Raw genomic sequence first — 24,153 nt, forward strand, 5'->3', positions numbered from 1 at the left:
TATGCACAATTACCCAGCCCTTTTCACTAGCCAAACCCCAACATTTATTACAAATTATTACAAACTGAATAACGAATTACATCAGAAAAGTGTAAAAAGAAAAAAATGTTACAACCAAAGGAAGCCTGATTCTTGACTTCCTCTCCGAGTTATGGAATAAACCACCTCAAATTCCATTTGTTTCAAAGCCTTTCTTAGACCTGGGTGTGTCAAAGTTCCCTAAGGGTCTCAAGGGACTCCGAGCAGTGCTTACACCCAAGTTTGCATAACCAGACAGGAATGAGTGCAGTGCGGAAGGGCTAGCCCTTATGTGTCCTAGTTTAGAAGGAGCTCATGGGTCCCAAGGTAAGGCTCACACAAGAGGGGAAGAACCTAAGTCTAAGAGTATAGTGGAAGTGCAGGAGTAGAGAGTTGTTTAAAACTGGGTTGAGAATAGTAAGGGGGTAAGGGTAATTTGAAAATAGTAGTAATAAAGTTAACACTACAGAATCAACATTTTGATACAAAGGGGTCCGGGGTTTGGGAGTTCATTACATGGAGCGTATGACCCTATGAGGGGGTCAGGTTTTGTATATGCACAACAATAGATGATGCTGGCATGCCCATAAACCAACAAGAGAATACAACACATAGAGGGGAGATGAAGGAATGACCCCAGGGAGGGTCAGGTTTGGGTCATGCACAACAATGTCTAATGCTGATATGCCCTCAAACCAACCAAAGAATACAAACACATAGGGGATATGGAGGTTTGGGATTCATAAGTCATAATAAGTGACTGACAAAATTCATACATAAGGAAAAACATTAATTCAGAAGGGAAAGGGGCAGATTACAGCATGCCTAATCATAGAACTTGATTAAACACAAGCACGAAATAGGCAAGAGTGCAAGAAATAGTAAAGAAACATGTTGTTGTTGATGCTGAAGATTAATTAGAACATGCCAGTAAAGAAGAAAATGCAGAAAGAAAGTAAGAAAATTTCCCCACAGCCTAGCCATGGCTTTTAGCCGGCATGGTAAGGCAGCAACACAAGTAGTAACAGAGAAAAGAGAGTTTTGAGTGAAGTGTGTGTTCTGAACTCAAGTGTTCGTGTCTTTGAAAGAAGAGGGGTGCAGGGTATTTATATTCTTGAAAACATGTGAGATATAAGGTAATAAGTAAAGTTTCAATACAAATATGGAAACAACAACAGTCGGAATCAATTAACCAAGTGATTCCCCTTTAATCAAGAGATCACTTGATTAACGGGGGTAATAGATTCAAAAAATAAGGAAAGACGAATCAGTTTGTAGGTAGACTGATTATTACCATAAAAGGGGTAGTAAAAGCATTAAGTAAGCAATCAGATCTAACTACAGAAATATGCTTATTTTGGGAAAGGATTCAGTAAGGCAAAATATCATAATAAAGGAAAAAAATCAATTAACTTTAAATAGGCGAGTGAAATTAGAGTTCATAAATGAAAAGTTATGAAATCAGTCACAAGATCAACATCAATCAAGGAAGTAACATGCTTCTGCACATTAGTATTTAAACAGACTGAGTAGAGACACCAGACATGTGAGGCTAAACCCATTGGCAAAAGAAACAACATACATAAATAGGCATAAGGATCAGTAGTAAAGCAAACATTCGAAGCATAGTAATCAAGTAGGTCAAGTCACATTGAGTCAACAATGGAGAAAACAAAGTATCAGAAACATGCAAGGTCTCACATTAGTAGACGAGAAAACCTTTTGAAAAGTTAGGGCTTCAAGCATAGTCGAGTTTTAAAGATAATAAAACCCATCATAGGAATCACATAAAGAAAAAGAGATTCTGAAACAAGGAACTTTAAATCGAGTCAGGTATTCAAACGAACAGTTTCAGACCCAAGACATAGGTTTTTTTCAACAATAGTCGAGCTTAAAAGATGATAAACAAATAAATCGAACAAAAACTTAACTAAACAAGCACTCATTTAACAGACAGCCAAAAGAAATTAGGGTTTTTTAAACATGCTAACTCAGATAGAAGAACAACATGAGCAAAACATAGCAAGATCAGAAACACGTTAAAATCAGAGAATAGATTTTGAAATAACTTAAAAGAAGAACCCTAATCGGAAAAGATAAAGAGTCGTTTTGAGAGCAAAGTTAAAGAAACTTCGAAAAAATGCTTAAAAGTTCAAGGTAAGCACGGATCTAAGGTAGATTTGAAAGAAATCAAAAAGATCTTAGAGATTAGGGTTTCAGAAAACCCAGAAAAGGTGAGAAAGGTCCTGAAATTTACCGATCTAACCAGGAGAGTCAAGGATCTGACTCGAGCGGCCATGGCTGGCCGAAGAAAGGCCAAAGATGACTGGAGAAGAGCCATGAACTAAAATAGAACAAGGCCTGGACCAGACTCCTTCAAGGCCTGTCCTTGAAACCATAAGAACAAATACATAGAAGCCATGGAAGGCTGGTATATGCCTCAAATGACCACAGAAGACCATGGATTAGGTAGGTATTAGGGTGGGGTAAGAGGGCGGAGGCTAGGGTTCATGAGAGTTTTAGAGAGAGTTGAGAGAGGAGGGGGTTTAAAGGGCGGCGGTAGGTGGGAAGTGAATTAGGTAAAGGGGTTGGTCTGAGTTAAAAATGGTAAGGGCAACCAGTGGTCGTTGATCTAAATGATCAACGGCTAGGATTTAAAGGGTTAGGCGGGGATCCGGGTCTAGGTCGGTTTAATTTGAAATTGGGTCAGGGTAAATTGGGTTCAAATTGGGGTTCAAATTAGGCTGAAATTGAAATGAAATCTGGCTAGATTTTAAATAGTCATTTTCCCCATTTATTTTATAAAAAATAGCAAATTAAATTCTGGAAATAAATTGAAAGTACTAGAATGATTTATAACATATAATTATCAATTTAAAAATACCTGACTTAATTTTTATTACCATAAACGCAATTAAATCTTAAAAGACCAATATTGCAATTATATGCAATTTTGCTTTAAAAAATACTAAATAAATTTGTAAAAATATGTGAAAATTATATTAGCTATATTTTAGCATAATATAAAAGTCCAATAAACTAATTACCAAAAATAATAATTTTGGAAATAATTATTGGGTTTTATGGATAAAAATAGAGAAATAAATTGGTTTAAAACCTTTAAAAATTAAGGAAAAAATAATAAAACACTTTGACATACTTATACATGTATATACATGCTATTTTGAAGGTATTTGCATATTACAAAATATATATGGAAAATTGGGTATCAACAGCTGCCCCTCTTTACTCGGGAAGGATGAAAGAATTGTCGGGTAAAGATATAATGACCAATTTTGACCGAACGAAACAGTTCAAAGAAGTTAGGTCGTGCCCTGGCTTCTGAGCTGCCTACATATCCCTGGTTTTACAGGAATCAGGCCATATATAATTCAGGATCTGTCGGCGAAATATGTTGATGGAGACTCTCCAAGAACGGACGCAATACCCAAGATGGGGTGAGTGGGCGGCTTGCGAGAATGGTTAAGGTTTGATATGGTTGTGGGAGCTGGAGCGGGCTTGCTTCTGTCGGGATGGTCGTTGCTTGCCGGTGTACCTGCAATTAGAAACAATACAGGCGTATACTGTGCATGAATTTAAACATGATGCAAGTTCCTGTCGGACCATGAATGTTGTCTTTGGACGGTTAGGATGATGTCCTTTAGACCATGACGTCCTGGGCCATGAAGCATCTAATAGGGATTCACAGGCCATGAAATGATGCTCTCGGGCTATGAGGATAGTGTCTCCGAACCATGACGCCTTTGAATAATGATATGCAAAAGATTAAAAGGGATCCTCGGGCCACGACGGTGTTCTCGGGCTATGAAAATGGTGCCTCCGAACGATAATGCCTTTGGATAATTTGGCGATCTTTTGGCCCATGAGATGTAGTATGTGGCGATCTTTCAGCCCATGAAATGCAGTATGAGGTGATCTTTCAGCCGTGCGGAGGCGATCTTTCAGCCATGCAGATGCAGTATGCGGCGATCTTTCAGCCATGCGGATGCAGTATGCGGCAATCTTTCAGCCATGCAGATGCAGATGGAGGTAGAGCTTAACCTCGTAAGGCATAATGGTAGCATTATGCAATGCAGAAATGCAGATGGAGACAGCGTTTAGTCTCGGAAGGCAGAATGGTATCCTTATGCAGTGCAGAAATGCAGATGGAGACAGCGTTTAGTCTCGGAAGGCAAAATGGTAGTCTTATGCAATGCAGAAATGCAGATGGAGACAGTGTTTAGTCTCGGAAGGTAGAATGGTAGCCTTATGCAGTGCAAAAATGCAGATGGAGACAGCGTTTAGTATCGGAAGGCAGAATGGTAGCCTTATGCAATGCAAAAATACATATGGAGACAGCGTATAGTCTCGGAAGGCAGAATGGTAGCCTGCAATGCAGAAATAGAGATGGAGACAACGTTTAGTCTCAGAAGGCAAAATGATATCCTTATGCAATAAATAAAATGGCAAGTGGTCATAGAGCTTTCTTAGCTGATAGCAGGTTACAATGTTGTGACTGCTGGGGACATTGTGACACAAAGAATGTCACTAGTGTGTATGGATAGCAAATGTGGATAAGTGCAACGGTTCTGAGAGTTGTATTCCCGAACAATGTTCATCTGGTGAGTGTATAGTATGTTTGATGATTTTGCAATCCAAATGTCTGCATCCAAAGAAAAATCATGAGTTTTGTAAAGGGGGTGGTTAGTTCGTATCCCCGCTGGCTCTGCTTGACCTGCTCGGCTTTTATATGGTGATACTGTTTGTATTATTGGGGTATCGTTGCTAAACAAGGCAATTTCAGTAATAAACATGCATGATTTAGTAAAAAATGTGACATAAGTATATAATTAAGAATAACCTTTTAGATGAACCGACGACTGTGACGCGGTTCAGGACATTGCAGCCTCTCTTGATACGGAATTTTGAAGGTCCTTCTCAAAATTCTGCCCCAGTTTAATGGGTTGATGTTTTTGATCGTTGCTTGCGATGATTGTCTGAAATTACTTCGGAATTTTGAGGGTCCTCCTCAAAATTCTGTCCCAGTTTCCAATTGCGGGAGAAATGAAAATTTTATTGAATTGTGATCGAACCCATAGGGCTGCCTACGTATCCCCTCTTAAATGGGAATCAAGTCAGGCATAGTTCAAATTATGTCATATAAGGGAAGCATAAGGATTACACAGAGTAGCGCTTGACTGCATCTGAGTTGATTGGTTTTGGCCAGACTTCTCCGTCCATTTCTGCAAGTGTGAGGGCTCCTCCTGTCAAAACCCAGTGAACCATGTATGGACCCTGCTAGTTGGGAGAGAATTTCCCTTTGCCTTCATCCTGATGTAGAAAAGTTTCTTCAACACCAGCTGTCCTGGTGTGAATTGTCTCGGCTTGACTCTTTTGTTGAATGCTCTGGACATTCTGTTCTGATAGAGTTGACCATGGCAAACTGCATTCATTCTCTTTCCGTCTTTAAGGGCTAGTTGCTCAAAACGACTTTTCACCCGCTCTGCGTCATCGAGCTCAGCTTCCTCTATGATCCTTAGGGAAGGAATTTCTACCTCAGTGGGAATGACTGCCTCTGTACCATTCTAGCATATAGGGGGTTGCCCCAGTTGATGTACGAACTGTGGTGCGATACCTCAATAGAGCAAATGATAACTTCTCATGCCACTGTTTATGCTTCTCTATCAATTTCCTCAATATCTTCTTGATATTCTTGTTGGCAGCTTCTACAACTCCATTCATTTGAGCCCTATAGGCTGTGGAATTCTTGTGTTTGATCTTGAAGGTTTCACACATAGCTTTCATCAGGTCGCTATTGGGGTTGGAGCCATTATCAGTAATGATTGACTCTAGAATTTCGAATCGACAAAGAATGCGGTCGCGGACAAAGTCTGCCACGACTTTCTTAGTCACTGCTTTGCAAGATGCTACTTCAACCCATTTGGTGAAATAGTCGATTGCTACTAAGATAAACCTGTATCCGTTGGATGCAGCAGGCTCAATTGGTCCACGGACATCCATTCCCCAGGCGGCGAACGGCCACAGTGAGCTTGTTGCATTAAGCTCATTTGGAGGCACCTTTATCATGTATGCATGTATCTGACAGCGGTGGCATTTCCTGGATAGCTTTGACTTTTGATAGATCTAGTTCTATTCCTCGGCGACTCACAATAAACCCAAGCAATTTTCCAGCAGGAACCCCAAATGCGCACTTCGCGGGATTCAGCTTCAGGTTGTACCTTCGCAATCTATTAAAGAACTTCCTCAAATATTCCATGTGATCAGTGGCCTTCTTGGACTTGATGATAACATCATCTACATATACCTCTATCTCCTTGTGTATCATGTCATGGAAAATGGTAGTCATGGCCCTCATGTAGGTGGCCTGTGCATTCTTCAGGCAAAACGGCATTATCTTGTAACAGTACATTCCCCACGGCATAATGAAAACCATTTTCTCAGCATCTTCTTCATCCATCCAGATCTGATGATAACCCACGAAACAATCTACAAATGACTGTAGCTCGTGCTTGGCGCAATTGTCAATCAGGATGTGTATGTTCGGTAAAGGAAAGTCATCTTTCGGACTGGCCCGGTTGAGATCCCGGTAATCGACACAGACTCTGACATTCCCATACTTCTTTGGCACTGGCACGATGTTGGCTAGCCATGTCGGGTATTCTACTACCCTGAGAACCTTAGCTTTGACTTGCTTAGTGACTTCTTCCTTAATTTTCAAACTCATACCAGGCTTGAACTTTCTGCACTTTTGCATCACCGGAGAACATGTCGGATCGGTTGGCAGTTTGTGAGCCACAACAGACGTACTCAGACCAGTCATGTCATCATACGACCAAGCGAATATGTCCTCATATTCCTTTAGAAATTCTGTGTATTCCTTCTTTTCTGACGGTGATAAGTGGACGCTGATTCATATTTCCTTGACGTTTTCTGCATCTCCCAAGTTAAAAATTTTGGTCTCGTCCAGGTTGGACTTAGGTCTGTTCTCAACTTCTTTGATAATCTCCTATGGATGTCATCTTCCTCTGAATCAATGTCCGTTTGTTGCATTGTCTCATTGCACGTCACAGTCATTGGTTCATCAAGATAAGTAATAGTAATGCTGTATAAGTAAAGTAATGAGAGAAAGAAAAAATAATAATAAGTGCTGATACATAAGAAAAAGTCAAAAATCTTTGATAAATTGCATAATCATTTTGAACATTGCAGATCTTATTGCGAGAATTAAAATGTGAAAGGAAAATCATATAGTAAATAAAAACAGTGCATGATGCTTGTTTTAGCCTTGCTACCCCGAGGCTCGTCGGGGTCTGGTTGTCCTGATGGTCCAGTTATTGAGGCATGCCCCTATGCTTACAGCCTGTATTGAAGGACCTTCCTCTCCCTCCTCCTCGAGAACAACACAACAATCCATATCATTGTCTTCTAGAAATAAGTTCTTCACCGCCGCAAGTGCTTCTTCTTCTTCTGACCCATAAATAATATCGGTCGGTTGGAAGGTCTGCTCCAGATGTGGTATTGGCTGCTCCAGTGGATAGTAAGGACCGTGTCATGGTGGTGACCAGTTGTTGAATTCTTCCCAGGTGTACTCATATCCCAGACCGAAAGTAGTGCTATGTTTCGTGAGCTTTATGGGCTTAGTGATTCCTTGGAGGTTCTTGTCAAGCCCCTTTCCATGTTCGTACCCATTCAAATTCAGTATACTCTTGATCTTGTTATCCCACCATTTGTCTTTGTCAACAGCATTTACCCGTTCAATGTGATGGTAAGTCTCTCCACCTAGCTTCCTTCTTCCTTCGATTGCTGGAATGATCTGGCGACTGTATATAGGGTTGCTACCGTCACCGTGAATGATCACTTCCTGGTGATTCCATTCGAACTTTACGGACTAATATAGTGTTGATGCTACGGCCCCATCAACATGAATCCATAGTCGTCCCAACAGCAGATTATAGGATACTGGCACATCTATCACCTGGAAATCAACATCGAACCAGGTTGGCCCCATTTGCAAGCATAGACTAATCTCCCCAATGGTGGACTTTTGGGAACCGTCGAAGGTTTTCACGTTGATGGCTCCGTCCTTTATCTCATGCAGCCATTTACCTAGCTTCTTAAGCGTTACTAGTAGACAAATGTTGAGACTAGAACCCCCGTCGATCAGGATTCTAGTGATGAAATAATTTTCGCATTGCACGATGATGTGTAGCACTTTGTTGTGCCCCAACCCCTCAGGTGGTACCTCATCCTCATGAAAAGTGATCTTATGGCTCTCCAACACCTGTCCTACCATGTTATCTATTTCTCTGCAAGTGATGTTGCTTGGTACTTATGCTTCACTTAGCACCCTTAATAGAGCAATCTTGTGTGCCTCGGAATTTTGTAGCAAAACAAGAATGGAGATTTGCGCCGGTATTTTGTTCAACTAGCCAATGACCGAGTATTCCTTGGCCTGTATCTTTCTCCAAAGATCGTTTGGACCTGTCTCAATGATGGGTGACCGATTGGAGGCCTACTTGCTTGACTCAGCTAGATGTTCCAGGGTATAGACTCTCCCAGTTCATGTCATACTCTATGCTGCAACAGTTTCTTCGAACCTAACCTTGCCTTTCCTTCTTGCCTCGGTTGTATAGTCCCAGGGTACAACCTTTGTATGGAATGGTGCCATGGTCAACATCACCACTAGGATCGGCATGGCTACCTTTACTCAGAACGGAGTATGTTCCTTGGGAGGTAGAACTGCAACTTCAAACGGTGTGGGCGCATTTACCGGAGATATGAATTCAACCTCAATTGGCACTGGTGTCTTTGCAGATGCCGTTTCTTCAAACTCAAGTGGCACAGACATATTTACCTCAGCGTCCCCAAATGGTTGAATCTGGACTACGATTGGATTAAGAGTAACTATTGGCTTCTTTGGTTCATCACCTTCTGCGATCAACCTGATTGATCCCTCGGGATCCCAATCGTCCTCTATTTCAATCATATGGATACCTCCACCCTTATGGTCTGGTAGAGGGTTGTTGCAGACATTTGGGGTGGGTTCCTTTGCCACAATGACCTTGTTATCAATTAAAGACTGGATCTTGTCTTTCAAAGAACGACATTCATCGATTGTGTGCCCTTTCATGCCGGAATGGTATGCACATGATTTTATGGGTTAATCCACTGAGAAGGGTTTTTAGGAGATGCAGCAAGGATGGGGGTGACATAACCAGCAACCTTGAGTCTTTCATACAACTGGTCAATGGGTTCAGCGATGGTTGTGTATTGTTTTGGAGGTATGCGGTCAAAATTTGATCGGGGTCTAGAGAAGTTTTGGCACGTAGGAAGTGATTGATAGTGGGAGGGCTGAGCATTGTAGGTTTGGTAGACGTGAGCGGGCTGGGAGTATCTGGGTGAAGTAGGTTGATATGTGGGAGGTGGAGGTGATTTATAAGTTTGGTATTTGATGGGAAATTTAGTTCTCTGTGCAACCATTACGGCTCCTACGTTCCTTTTCTTGGACACACCACTGGACTGTTAAGCCTTATTTGTAGCTTGCAAGGACTCGAAGTTTGTAACCATACCGATTTTGATACCCTCTTCAATTCTTTCACCCAGTTTGATAATGTTAGAAAATTTGTGGTTTTCAATCATCATTAGTCATTCATAGTATTGTGGGTCCTAGGCCCGGACAAAGAATTTTTTCATCTGTTCCTCCTCTAAGGCAGGTCTGACCTTAGCATCTTCAGACCTCCAATGAGTGGCATACTCGCGAAATGTTTCTATAGGCTTCTTCTCTAGATTCTGAATATTGAACACATCCAGCGCATTCTCTGTGTTAAACCTGAACCTGTCCATAAAGTCGGATGCCATGCTTACCCAGCTTGACCATTTCTTTGGATCTTGGATGATGTACCAGGAAAAAGCATCTCCTTTCAAACTCCTCATAAAAAGCTTCATGCGGATTCTCTCGTCTTTCCCTACTCCAACCAGCTTGTCACAGTATGTTCTCAAATGGACCCTTGGATCCCCTATACCATCAAACATTTTGAATTTCGGAGGTTTGTACCCCTCGGGCAGTTTGACATCGGGCTGTATGTAAAGATCTTCATAGTTCAGCCCTCAATTCCCTTGCTTCCTTCAACGCCTTGAATCCGGCTAGTCAATTTCTTAAGTTCCTCAACCAGGTTCCTGATGATCAAATCCTTATCATCAGACTCGGGTGTGCTTGAGATAGGTTGGGTGGAGTGTGGCATGGTCTCCACGTAGATGGGGGTGCTATGGTCAGTGTAGAAGTGGACATTTGTGGAGTTTTGGGGTTCTGGGATGAGTAGTGGAGTGTTGTTTGGGAGATGGCAGGTGTTGCAGTGATGGTGAGGAGTGGGATGGTTCTGTGGCTTTGGGATAATCTGCGGAGGTGTGGGGTTCTGAGCGTTTGGGAAATTGATATCTGGAGTGGTAAGGGAAAATGACAGATTTTCCAAGCTCCGAACCTGATCAAGCTCTTCTTGGAATTTCAGCAGTTTTTGTTCAAGTTGGGATGCATTTTCCTTAGGAACCTGAGTACCATGACCATGAGTGGCCTATACCCATTTAGTTGAATTCTCCTTTCTGACGTAGTTCAAATCTTCCATCTTCCCTTTGTTCTTGTTTTTGACAAGACTAAGAGGAGGAGTGGGTAGAGGGCCCCTAGATCTCGTGGAATAGGATGATGTTGCCAGAGTGTACGAACTAACCTTTGGGGAGGGGAATAATAAAACAAAAAGGTAACCAAGTTAGTGAGGATTATAGGAAGTATTGCAATATTTAAACACATAGTGCGGGAATGTAAATCGTGTCCTAATTTGGGGACCTCGTTGTGCCCGAGGTAGGCCTAGCGACAAATTGATTTGGAGAACTTAGCTAAATGACTCATTTTATTGATAAAGATAGACTAATCCCAAATTGACAGGAAATAAGAAGTCACTAATGGCCCTTGGCCTTATTACATTTTATAAAGCGAAAAGATAAACTCCTATCTATTTGGTCCCAGAAGGACCTTCCTCAAGTTGAATGCTCTCGTTGATCAAATCCTCCAGCTCACGTAGGTTCACCAGTAAAAATGCCTTTGTCAGGTGTTCTCCTTCGTTCCGTTCAGCATTTTGGCAGTCGGTGACTCTCTTCCCCACTTTTCTTTCCAATTCCAGCAGGCTGTATTCCAGATATTCCAGTTTTTCGCTGGATTTGGAGGCCCTCTCTTTCCATTCATTGATTTGGTCATTTGACGGAAGATTTATCCGCTAGTCTAGTAAGAGTGAGGGTGTGCTAACCATACCAAAGCTGGGGACCTCGTTCTTCATATTTCTTCAAGACAAATAAGGTTAGGCCCTTACCCCCACCAGACTCGACTATTTAATACCAATAATTAGCATGAAGCATTTAGTTCTTCAAATAAATGCACAGAATGTGATGATGTCCGTTTGGGTTTAAGGAAACCCAGTGGACTTTGGACAAGGCTATCTTAAAGGATCATTATGTGGATAACATAACTGACCCGGGTAGGTTTGACCAAGATGCATGCACAATTTGAACAGAGTAAGGTTTCTATGGGGTTTTAGACTGGTACCCTTGAGCAGACAACTCAAGAGGGAAGTCACAGAACTGTCTATTGCACCACTGATCGACTAATTTTACCGCAAATATGTCTTTCCGAATTTAGGGGGTGATAATATAGGAAAAGCGCAACCACTCATTATAAGAGTTGCTATGGTATTTGTTTGGCACGAGTGGAGTATGATGTTGAGCATGACTATGCAATAATTAAAAGCATGTTGGCACATATTTGCACGTTAAGAAAGCAATAAATACAGCAGTTTTATAATTTAAAGCAGTAATAAAGGAAAGAAACGAAAAAGATAAGTCAGTTTTGCTTTGAAAAGAAATTAAACTATTAAAGGAATTTAAACAAGTAATTGCACATAAGGGAGGGTACAAATTCACAAGAAAAATCTGAAGTGGTAAAAGCCTAAATATCCCCAGCAGAGTCACCATGCTGTCGTGCCCCCTTTTTTCCCTTCCATCGGGAATCGGGCTCATGACATTTGGGTATGGGACAACTCATTCCTTTTGGGAACGGGGTTTGCATTTTTAAAGAGTCGCCACCTAACGATTTTTAAGGTGCGTTAGGGCACCTATAGGGTTCATCTACAACTACGTTTGATAACTAGAGATAGGGTAAGGGCTTGAAATTATCCTAAGGGGAAGGTGTTAGGCACTCCTCAGGATCCACTAGTGTGGTACCCGGCAAGACAGTTTTTCTGAATTTGTACAATTAGCAAATAGACAAGTAGGGATCAAATAGTAGGGGATTTAGGTTCACATACACAAGTGTTTGAAAACAATTAGTGAAAAAGAGGAATTTGAAAAGAATTACAATCTAAGCAAGCTTATAAATGTAAAAGGGGTGTCCTAGGTTTGTTTGTAATATGGATCACATCAATGCAATACCCGGTATGACACTCCTCAAAAGAGGGGATACACGTGGTATTAGTGCACCGGACATCATATGCATATCTACCCTCCCCACCCCGTTAAGGTATTAAAACGCGAATTGGTTTCGACCACTATTGCATGCTATTACCCGTCTCATTCTTATCAGTCTCGGAGGAACTTAGGACTACTATTCCTAAAGGGGTGGGATATTAGGCTGACTTTAGGTTTCAAAATGGTGAAAAATCTAAGGCGACATACAAAAACACATAGTACTGCACATTAGGGGAAGCATGTAAACAAATAAAAGGCTCATGTATACCTCCTCAAGCAAAACATATAAATAGCATGACTTAAACATACATTTAGGGTCTAAATTAAAAAATAATAAAGGCGAGGGGAGTTTTAATTATTGAAGCATACTAGTTTATTACATAACTCAGATAAGAAGTCTGAATCAGGCCTGCCTGCTGGTTATAGCAATTACCGATTAACAAAGGCGGATTCAGTTTTATTGTTGTTAACACCTAAGGCTTGCCTAAGTGTTTGGGTGATATCCTATAAACATGACATCTATTACTCATTCAGAATGTGGAAAAGCAGTAACCATTTTAAAACAAACGATTTGAGATCCTACAGGCATGCTTTCTAAACCATATTAACAGAAGGTGAGAGAGTTGTTTAAAAACTAGTTTAGGACAATATGAATTAGGCTGATTTTAAACTAGACTGGTTTCAGATCATGTAGGCATGATATCTATTATTGTTGATTTAATTCCTATAAACATGATATCTAGTTGAACGTGTAATGAAGCAGGCAGAATTTACTCGCAATTCCCTATAGGCATGATTTCTATAAAAGGGTATTGATTTAAACTACTGGATATGATGCTAGATGATAACCAGTTAGATCCTAAGAACATGGTGTCTAAGTGTGGTAATGCAGAATATAGGACAAGTCCTCTAGACAGGTTTTCTAAATGCAGAGTTAAGCATGCAGAATTTAAACGAGTCCTATAGACAGGTTCTCTAAATGCAGAGTTAAACATGCAAACTTTAGGTCCTATAGGCATATTCTCTAAATGCAGAGTTAAACATGCAGACTCTAGGTCCTATAGGCATATTTTCTAGATGTAGAACATGCAGAATTTTAGTGAAAACAGATCTTATAGGCATGATATCTAAATTGCAGAGTTAAATATACATAATTTTAGGTCTTATAGGCATGATATCTACCCTTAAGCATGCACAATTACCCAGCCCTTTTCACTAGCCAAACCCCAACGTTTATTACAAATTATTACAAATTGAATAACGAATTACATCAGAAAAGTGTAAAAAGAAAAAAAAAAGTTACAACCAGAGGAAGCCTAATTCATGACTTCCTCTCTAAGTTATGGAATAAACCACCTCAAAAGCCATTTGTTTCAAAGCCTTTCTCAGACCTGGGTATGTCAAAGTTTCCTAAGGGTCTCAAGGGACCCCGGTCAGTGCTTAAACCCAAGTTTGCATAACCAGACAAGAATGAGTGCAGTGTGGAAGGGCCAGTCCTTATGTGTCCCAGTTCAGAGGGAGCTCATGGGTCCCAAGGCAAGGCTCACACAAGAAGGGTAGAACCCAAGTCTAAGAGTATAGTGGAAGTGCAGGAGCAGAGAGTTGTTTAAAACTGGGTTGAGAATAGTAAGGGGGTAAGGGTAATTTGAAAATAGTAGTGTTAACACTATAGAATCAGCATTTTGATACAAAGGGGTCAGGGGTTTGGGAGTTCATTAGTGGGAGCATATGACCCTAGGAGGGGGTCAGGTTTTGGACATGCACAACAATAGATGATACCAGCATGCCCATAAACCAGCCAGAGAATACAACACATAGAGGGGATATGAAGTATATGACCCTAGAGAGGGGCAGGTTTGGGTTATGCACAGCAATGTCTAATGCTGACATGCCCTCAAACCAATCAAAGAATACAAACACATAGGGGATATGGGGGTTTGGGATTCATAAGTCATAATAAGTGACTGACAGAATTCATACATAAGGAAAAACATTAATTCAGAAGGGAAAGGGGCAGATTACAGCATGTTTAATCATGGAACTTGATTAAACACAAGCAGGAAACAGGCAAGAGTGCAAGAAATAGTAAAGAAACATGTTGTTATTGATGCTGAAGATTAATTAAAACATACCAGTAAAGAAGCAAATGCAGAAAGAAAGTAAGCAAATTTCCCCACAGCCTAGCCTTGGCTTTCAGCTGGCTAGGTAAGGCAGCAACACAAGTAGTAACAGAGAAAAGAGAGTTTTGAGTGAAGTGTGTGTTTTGAACTCAAGTGTTCGTGTCTTTAAAAGAAGAGGGGTGCAGCGTATTTATAGTTTTGAAAACATGTGAGAAATAAGAAAATAATTAAAGTTTCAATACAAATATGGAAACAATAACAGTCAGAATCAGCTAACCAAGTGATTCCCCTTTAATCAAGAGATCACTTGTTTAACGGGGGTAACAGATTCAAAAAATAAGGAAAGACGAATCAATTTGTAGGCAGACTGTTTATTGTCATAAAAGGGGTAGTAAAAACATTAAGTAAGTAATCAGGTCTAAGTACAGAAATATGCTTATTTTGGGAAAGGATTCAGTAAGGCAAAATATCATAATAAAGTAAAAGAATCAATTAACTTTAAATAGGTGAGTGAAATTTGAGTTCATAAAAGAAAAGTTCTAAAGTCAGTCACAAGATCAAGATCAATCAAGGAAGTAACATGCTTCTGCACTTTAGCATTTAAACAGAGTGAGTAGAGACACCAGACATGCGAGGCCAAACACATTGGCAAAAGAAACAGCATACAGAAATAAGCATAAGGTTCAGTAGTAAAGCAAACATTCGAAGCATAGTAATCAAGTAGGTCAAGTCACATTGAGTCAACAATGGAGAAAACAAAGTATCAGAAACATGCAAGGTCTCATAGTAGCAGAAGAGAAAACCTTTTGAAAAGTTAGGGTTTCAAGCATAGTCGAGTTTTAAAGATAATAAAACCCAGAATCAGAGGAATCACATAAAGAAAAAGAGATTCTGAAACAAGGAACTTCAAATCGAGTCAGGTATTCAAACGAACAGTTTCAGACCCAAGACATAGGTTTTTTTTTCAACAATAGTCGAGCTTAAAAGATGATAAACAAATAAATCGAACAAAAACTTAACCAAACAAGCACTCATCTAACAAACAGCTAAAAGAAATTAGGGTTTTTTAAACATGCTAACTCAGATAGAAGAACAACATGAGCAAAACATAGCAATATCAGAAACACTTTAAAATCAGAGAATAGATTTTGAAATAACTTAAAAGAAGAACCCTAATCGGAAAAGATAAAGAGTCGTTTTGAGAGCAAAGTTAAAGAAACTTCAAGAAAATGCTTAAAAGTTCAAGGTAAGCACAGATCTAAGGTAGATATGAAAGAAATCAAAAAGATCTTAGAGATTAGGGTTTCAGAAAACCCAGAAAAGGTGAGAAAGGTCCTAAAATTTACCGATCTAACCAGGAGAGTCAAGGATCTGACTCGAGCGGCCATGGCTGACCGGAGAAAGGTCAAGGATGACCGGAGAAGAGACATGAACTGAAATCGAACAAGGACTGGACCAGACTCCTTGAAGGTCTGGCCTTAAAACTATAAGAACAAATACATAGAAGCCATGGAAGGCTGGTATATGCCTCAATGACCACGGAAGGCCATGGATTAGGTAGGTATTAGGGTGGGGTGAGAGGGTGGAGGCTAGGGTTCATGAGAGTTTCAGAGAGAGTTGAGAGAGGAGGGGGTTTCAAGGGCGACAGTAGGTGGGAAGTGAATTAGGTTAAGGGGTTGGTTTGAGTTAAAAATGGTAAAGGAAGCCGGTGGCCATTGACCTAAATCATCAACGGCTGGGATTTAAAGTGTTAGGTGGGGATCTGGGTCTGGGTCGGTTTAATTTGAAATTGGGTCGGGGAAAATTGGGTTCAAATTGGGGTTCAAATTAGGCTTAAATTGAAATGAAATCTGGCTAGATTTTAAATAGCCATTTTCCCCATTTATTTTATAATAAATAGCAAATTAAATTTTGGAAATAAATTGAAAGTACTAGAATGATTATAACATATAATTATCAATTTAAAAATACTGGACTTAATTTTTATAACCATAAACGCAATTAAATCTTAAAAGAGGCCAATATTGCAATTATATGCAATTTTACTTTAAAAAATACTAAATAAATTTATAAAAATATGCAAAAATTATCTTAGCTATATTTTAGCATAAATGTAAAAGTACAATAAACGAATTACCAAAAATAATAATTTTGGAAATAATTATTGGGTTTTATGGATAAAACATAGAGAAATAAATTGGTTTAAAACCTTTAAAAATTAAGGAAAAATAATAAAACACTTGGACATACTTATATATGCATATACATGCTATTTTGAAGGTATTTGAATATTACAAAATATATAGGGAAAATTGGGTATCAATAGACGGGGGGGGGGGGGGCAGATTTTTGAGGCTGCCGTTATGGTTTCGGATGTACCCTCGTCCTCCATACCTGGTCGTGCTTCCTCCTCAACTGCTGAAAGAGGAAAAGGTGTTGTGGTCAACGACTATGGATCCGATTCGGACCTCGATCCTGATGATATAAGGATGTTTGAGGAGGGTATCACCCACTCGGTGGTTCATGCGTGAGGCCCGACCCGTATTCGTGAGATTTCTTCGGATGTTAATCTCCTGGGGGACACGGAGGATCTGGTGCCGCAGCTCGACATTTTGTGCTCCACTGCCGAGAACGAGGCTCTCCAGAATGTTCCTGATAGTAACTTGATGAATGAAGTGGCCGCTATGGGCCTGAGGGTACGTTTCGCCTTTCTTTCATGTTTCTTTTATTTTCTGGATGATATGATCTTAACTCATCTTTTTGTTTTTCAGGTACATGTTGGAAATTGAGAGTGCTCATAGGGCTGAAATTCGGACTAAGATTTTCTTGAAGGCATTGGAGAAATATCGGCGCTACAATAAGTGTTGTGAGATGAACGAGCGGCTGAGGGAGAATCCCGGTGCTCGAAGAGTTGGAGAAGAGAGACCAGCAGTTGATGGAGGCCGTTCGCAGAAATAGTTTGCTCGAGGAGCAACTTCACGCGAAGCACGAAGAGCTTGAGGTAGGCAAGGTGGTAGCAGCAGAGTGTGACTATCTGCAGGGGAGACTGAGGTCGATGCAGGCCCAAATGGATCAGAATCTTATCAAGGTCGAGGCAATGAGTGCGGAGTGGATGGGAAAATTGGCCGAGTTGGAGAGAAAGGTTGCCGGGTTGGAGAGCATCGAGAGTGCCTGGTCCTCGGCTAAGGCAAGGGCGGCGGCCCTGGAGAATACTAACCGCGTCCTCCAATCCGAGCAGGAATCGGAAAGGGCGACGGCCATGCTAAGGGAGGCGAGGCTTGATGAACGCATTGGTGAGATCGATCGAGAAGCGTCGATCTTGGGGCATCGAGTCGCCGCTCTGGAGGCTGAAAAGGAGCAACTATTGGCTCAAATCGAGTCTTCCTCCACCACCGTCCCCCGCCACTTGCACGAGCTTTGGGTTCATGATGAAGCCTAGCAGGATATATACAAGAGTTTGTGGGAGGCGAGCAATGTTACCGCGGCCGCATAAGAAGGAGCGCGAGTGAATGCGCGAGAGGCTCATGTCAATTGTGGGTATGACTCAACGATGCCAGAAGCTGGTGAGGGCACGGATGCCGAGGGAGAAGTTTTTGGAGATGGCGGTGTAGAGGGTGGTGATGATGACGCCGAGTGAAAAGATAGTTGTCTTTGTCTGTTTTCTCTTCTTTTTTTTGTTTCTCTCTTCTTCTTTTTTTAAACTATTGATTCAAGTTGTATGTAATCTGCGACTGTTTATGCAGTGACTTTGTATAAAGAAGAATTTTTCATTATAATTCGTCTTGTACCTTTTCCTTGTTTTTGCTTTTCGTGACTTTGGTACAAGGTAGATTCCCGTATGTAAAATCCCGGTCTTTCTTTCCCTTTATATTTTCTGACAGCCCTTGGCCTTAAAAATATTTAAAATTTTCTCTTTGCCAATGGCTCATGGCCTCGAGGGTGATTTTGCGCTTTTGTCGAAATATCAACCCATCGTTATCCGATTGAGGTCGGATTCTTCTTTTTGGCGAAGGCCCTTGACCTTAAAGGGTGTTATTTTGAACTCGTAGAAATGCTAACCCGTCGTCGTTTGATCAAGGTCAAACTGTTCCTTTTGGGAAAGGCCATTGGCCTTAAAGGGTGTTATTTCAAACTCGTCCAAATGTTAACCTGTCGTCGTTCGATCAAGTTCGAATTCTTCTGTTTGGAGAAGGCCCTTGGCCTTTAGGGTGTTATTTCAAACTTATCAAAATGTTAACCCCTCATCGTTCGATCGAGGTTGAACTCTTCTCTGTGGCGAAGTCCCTTGGACTTTAGGGTGTTATTTCAAACTTATCGAAATATTAACCCATCGTCGTTTGATCGAGGTTGAACTCTTCTCAGTGGTGAAGGCCCTTGGCCTTTAGGGTGTTATTTCGAACTTATCAAAATTTTAACTAGTCGTCATTCGATCGAGGTCAAACTCTTCTTTGTGGCGAATACCCTTGGCATTTAGGGTGTTATTTTGAACTTATCGAAATGTTAATCCATCGTTGTTCGATCGAGGTCGAACTCTTTTCTGTGGCGAAGGTCCTTAGCCTTTAGGGTGTTATTTTGTACTTATCAAAATGTTAACCCGTAGTCGTTCGATCGAGGTCGAACTCTTTTCTGTGGCGAAGGCCATTAGCCTTTAGGGTGTTATTTCTAACTTATCAAAATGTCAACCCGTCCTCGTTCGATCGAAGTCGAACTTTTCTCTATGGCAAAGGCCCTTGGCCTTTAGGGTGTTATTTCGAACTTATCGAAATGTTAACCCATCGTCGTTTGATCGAAGTCGAACTCTTTTCTGTGGTGAAGGCCCTTAGCCTTTAGGGTGTTCTTTTGAACTTATCGAAATGTTAACCTGTCGTTGTTCGATCGAGGTCAAACTCTTTTCTATGGCAAAGGCCCTTGGCTTTTAGGGCGTTATTTCGAACTTATCGAAATGTTAACCCGTCGTCGTTCGATCGAGGTCGAACTCTTTTCTGTGGTGAAGGCCCTTGGACTTTAGGGTGTTATTTCAAACTTATTGAAATTTTAACCCGTCGTCGTTTGATCGAGGTCAAACTCTCTTCTGTGGAGAAGGCCCTTGGCTTTTTGGGTGTTATATTGCACTTATCGAAATGTTAAGTCGTCGTCGTTCGATAGAGGTCGAACTCTTTTCTGTGGCGAAGGCCCTTGGCCTTTAGGGTGTTATTTCTAACTTTTCGAAATGTTAACCCGTCGTCGTTCGATCGAGGTCGAACTCTTTTCTATGGTGAAGGCCCTTGGCCTTTACGGTGTTATTTCGAACTTATCAAAATGTTAACCCGTCGTCGTTCGAACGAGGTCGAACTCTTCTCTGTGGTGAAGGACCTTAGCCTTTACGGTGTTATTTCGAACTTATCAAAGTGTTAACCCGTCATCGTTCGATCGAGGTCGAACTCTTCTCTGTGGCGAAGGCCCTTGGCCTTTAGGGTGTTATTTCAAACTTATGAAATGTTAACTTGTCATCATTCGATCAAGGTCGAACTCTTTTATGTGGAGAAGTCCCTTGGCCTTTAGGGTATTATTTCGAACTTATCGAAATGTTAACCCGTCGTCGTTTGATCAAGTTCTAACTCTTCTCTGTGGCGAAGGCCCCCGGCCTTTTGGGTGTTATTTCGAACTTATCGAAATGCTAACCCATCATCACTCGGTCGAAGTCGAACTCCTCTCTATAGCGAAGGCCCTTGGCCTTTAGGGTGTTATTTCGAACTTATCAAAATTTTAACCCGTCGTCGTTCGATAGAGGTCGAACTCTTTTTTGTAGCGAAAGCGCTTGGCCTTTAGGGTGTTATTTCGAACTTTTCGAAATGTTAACCCGTCGTCGTTCGATCGCGGTCGAACTCTTTTCTATGCTGAACGCGTTTGGCCTTTAGGGTGTTATTTCGAACTTATTGAAATGTTAACCAGTCGTTGTTCGATGGAGGTCGAACTCTTTTCTGTGGCGAAAGCCCTTGGTCTTTAGGGTGTTATTTCGAACTTATCAAAATGTTAACCCGTCGTCGTTCGATCGAGGTCAAACTCTTTTCTGTGGCGAAGGCCCTTGGCCTTTATGGTGTTATTTCAAATTTATCGAAATGTTAACCCGTCGTCGTTCGATCGTGGTCGAACTCTTCTCTGTGGCAAAGGCCCTTGACCTTTAGGGTGTTATTTCGAACTTATTGAAATGTCAACCCATCGTTAGTCCCAGTTTTTGCAGAATCAGGTATCCTTTGGGGGAGTCCCAGTTCGCTTGATATTGTTTGCATCAGAGAGTGTAATGTTGAGGAGTACGAAATGTTGCCGTTTCGCTTATGTTTTATTTGTGCACACATTGGAGTTTCCTTGTATAATTCCTGCTTTCCGGTCTGGAGATGTCATCAGTGGGTGATATTTTGGTTGTCTTGTAATAGTTTTACATTATATGACTGAGATGTTTCTTTGCTCGCTCGCCCGCGCAGCGCTTGTGTTCCCGCTTGAGCAAAGAACAGAAGGTGAGTCAAAATGTTACTTTCCTTGCCCCGATCCAATGGATCGGTGGATGAGAGTAGGTTTGCAATGTTGCTCGTTTTGTCTGGCACTTCGGCGATTGATGGGGCGATGATTTCTAAATTAGGTGACTTTATTCAGCTCTTTTTCCCCTCCTATGTTGCGCCTTTGCCCTGCGTGGGTTGGGCTTTGCCTTAGCGCTCTGTTTGGTAGGTAATCGTGTTTCTTGTCTTTGATCTGGAAGAGACTAGGAAATTTTACTAAGAAATCCCCACAGACGGCGCCAAATTGTTTGACTCAAAAGATATTGGAACCATTTTGAATAAATCAATTAAAGAAAATGAAGGGGTAAATCTTTGTCTACCATAATGAATTCCAGATCAATAAATTAGTTGGAAAAATAATACATAAAATGAGATAGAGGTAACCAATCTTATTGAAACTTTCCGATGTGAATCCCATTAATTAATGGAGGAGAGCATTTTACATACTTTCTTGGAGAATGCTTCGTTTTTCTTCTCATTATGAAGATTACAGGAGTGGGGACTAGGGAAAGAGGAAGCAGTGAAAAACTACCCCTCCGCCCCTTACCGAAGGTTTTGCCCCCCTTACCGAAAGTTTTGCCCTACTATATATAGTCATGTGACCTTTGTTATGTGCTTGGTCTGACGCTCTTTCACACTATGTCCGTCTTGGTCGTCCTCGGAGCATTGTTTCTTCTGGCTCGACGGGTATCGTAAGTACGGGATATGGAGTAGACCATGTCGTCTTTTGCTGCCTTTTCTGCTTGGACGGGACGTTGGTCAGCTTGACCGTAGCGGTCAAATTTTGACCAATACAATGTTTAATCTAAGATTATATTATATTAATATGCGTACATTAATCATTTCTAAGTTCTGGGGAACACTTATTAGATACTACTAGTGATTAGTCTCCTCGATAATAATTCTAGAGAAGTCTAATTTTTGCTTACTGAAGTGTAAATTTTATACACAATAATCAGTTTATGTATAAACCATTAATACTACATGATATAAAAAAGTTGTACCACAACAAACTTATGTGCTTCTAGAAAAGGTAAAAATGAAACAATATGTGACTTCAGAGGTGGAATCAGAATATGAAGTTTATAGGTTCGAAATTTTAATCATTATAAGCTATTAAATTTTAAATTAATAATTTTATATATTTAATAGATTTCTTAAGATAATATCATAATTTGAAATAAAGCTATTGGCTTGTATAACTTGTATATTTTGGTGATTAATTCATTGTGAAAAGGGCAAAATAACTTAGCCCTTAGTCACGTTGCAAGTACTCTTTACCCACAGGCCACAGCCGTCCCAATGGGTTGGGTGGTCGATCCCAATGCGAAAACTTGAGTTTGGCCCCTACAACAGCATGTCCTCCCCCACAAATCCCGTGCATACCACGTGAACTCTATCCCCTACTATCTTTCCGAAGCACATCATGTAAATGTAATGACTTCACATATTGTAGAACTCTGCAGTCCCCACTCTCAACCCTCCTAATTCGAGGTCCTCACCAAATTACTGCCGCCAAATCAATGACGTTGAACTTTTTCTTCCCAAAATTCAAGGTTTGGGACAGAACGCAAGTTCTTACTAGTAGGGGTGTCAATGATTTGGTTCCGCTAGTTATTTTATAAATTTTGTACTATACTAATTTTTTGATTATTCATTATGTATAATCAAAATTAGACTTTTCGATACCGTCCCAATTATATTAATTTCTTTTTGATATCGGTACGATTTAAATAATTTTTTGTATTTTTTAAAATATCATATAAAAATCACTAGTAGAAGTAGAATACAGTATAACATACATACTTTTATATGACTTAGCAAAACTCTCTAGATATTTTTACATTTTAAAGAGTGATGAATTAAGAAAATATGAAAGATAGCTAGAGTATAGATCCATCAACTACTCTACAATAGCGTAAAAGAAACTAAACAAATTAATACAAAGAAAATATAAATCACATGAGTGGAAAGATATTAACCAAATTGGGACTAAGACTCAAGAATAAAGTCTATCGAAGATTAAATATTCAAAAACATAAATTTAATTCATAGGAAAGGAAATATAATCAATACATTGTAGTAGGAGTGGCAAACGGGCGGGTCGGGTCAGATATGGTTCGGGTCGAAAACGGGTAATGAAAAATTGGATAAATTATCCGACCTGACCCATATTTAATACGGATAAAAAATGGGTTAACCGGCGGATGATATGGTTACCCATATTATCCATGACTTCTTGCATATGGTCACTTTTGGGAGAATTCTTAGTCTCCCTAACTTGAGGAACCCCCAATTTGAGGCTTAACAAATGTAAAAAGTAAACTCACTGGTTACCCATTTGTTAACAATTTTCTAAATGGATAATATGATTTTTATCCATATTTGACCCGTTTTTAAAAAGATCATTATCCAACCCATTTTTTAGTGGATAATATGGGTGGTTAACTGTTTTCTTTTAACCATATTGACACCCCTACATTGTAGTTTGCTACTCATAATCGCTATAATGCCTTGTGTCTTGCTAGTGAATATGCTAGAAATAATTTGTTTTCGATGGGAGTAGCATAATAGGTTTGAGAATTATGATTTTGCGTTTATTACTTGTTGGCTTGTAATTGTTTTTATAATTCCAAAACTCGAGGAAAAATTTAATATTTTATTATTTTAAAACTTAATATATAAATATATTTTTTAAATGTAAATTTATTCGGTACGGTTCGGTATTTTTTTGGTTTATTTTTATAAAATAAAAAACCTACCCTAATTATCGATACGGTTATAGATTTATATAAAAACCTACGGTTTTATTAAAAAAACCTCAAAATTGGTTCGGTACGGTACGGTTCGATTGGTTTAGTCGGTTTTTAAGTATCCGGTGACACCCCTACTTACTAGTGCATATATGTACGTGTTTATTTTTTAACTATTGATAGTGTAAATTTTTATGCACA

General features: G+C 40.2%; 1 protein-coding gene across 1 annotated transcript; it reads right to left on the bottom strand.

The window, feature by feature from the left end:
- Positions 1 to 5,285: 5,285 nt before the first annotated feature.
- LOC138871089 (uncharacterized) lies at positions 5,286 to 7,453 on the bottom strand. The gene is made up of 4 exons (XM_070148943.1): positions 7,397 to 7,453; positions 6,344 to 6,502; positions 5,813 to 6,096; positions 5,286 to 5,553 (listed from the first exon to the last, which is right to left on the bottom strand). The coding sequence occupies exons 1-4, from the start codon at positions 7,451 to 7,453 to the stop codon at positions 5,286 to 5,288; spliced, it is 768 nt and encodes a 255-aa protein (XP_070005044.1).
- Between the last annotated feature and the right edge of the window lie 16,700 nt (positions 7,454 to 24,153).

The sequence above is a fragment of the Nicotiana sylvestris genome, chromosome 6 (assembly GCF_000393655.2).
Source record: "Nicotiana sylvestris chromosome 6, ASM39365v2, whole genome shotgun sequence".
Taxonomy (NCBI): Eukaryota; Viridiplantae; Streptophyta; class Magnoliopsida; order Solanales; family Solanaceae; genus Nicotiana; species Nicotiana sylvestris.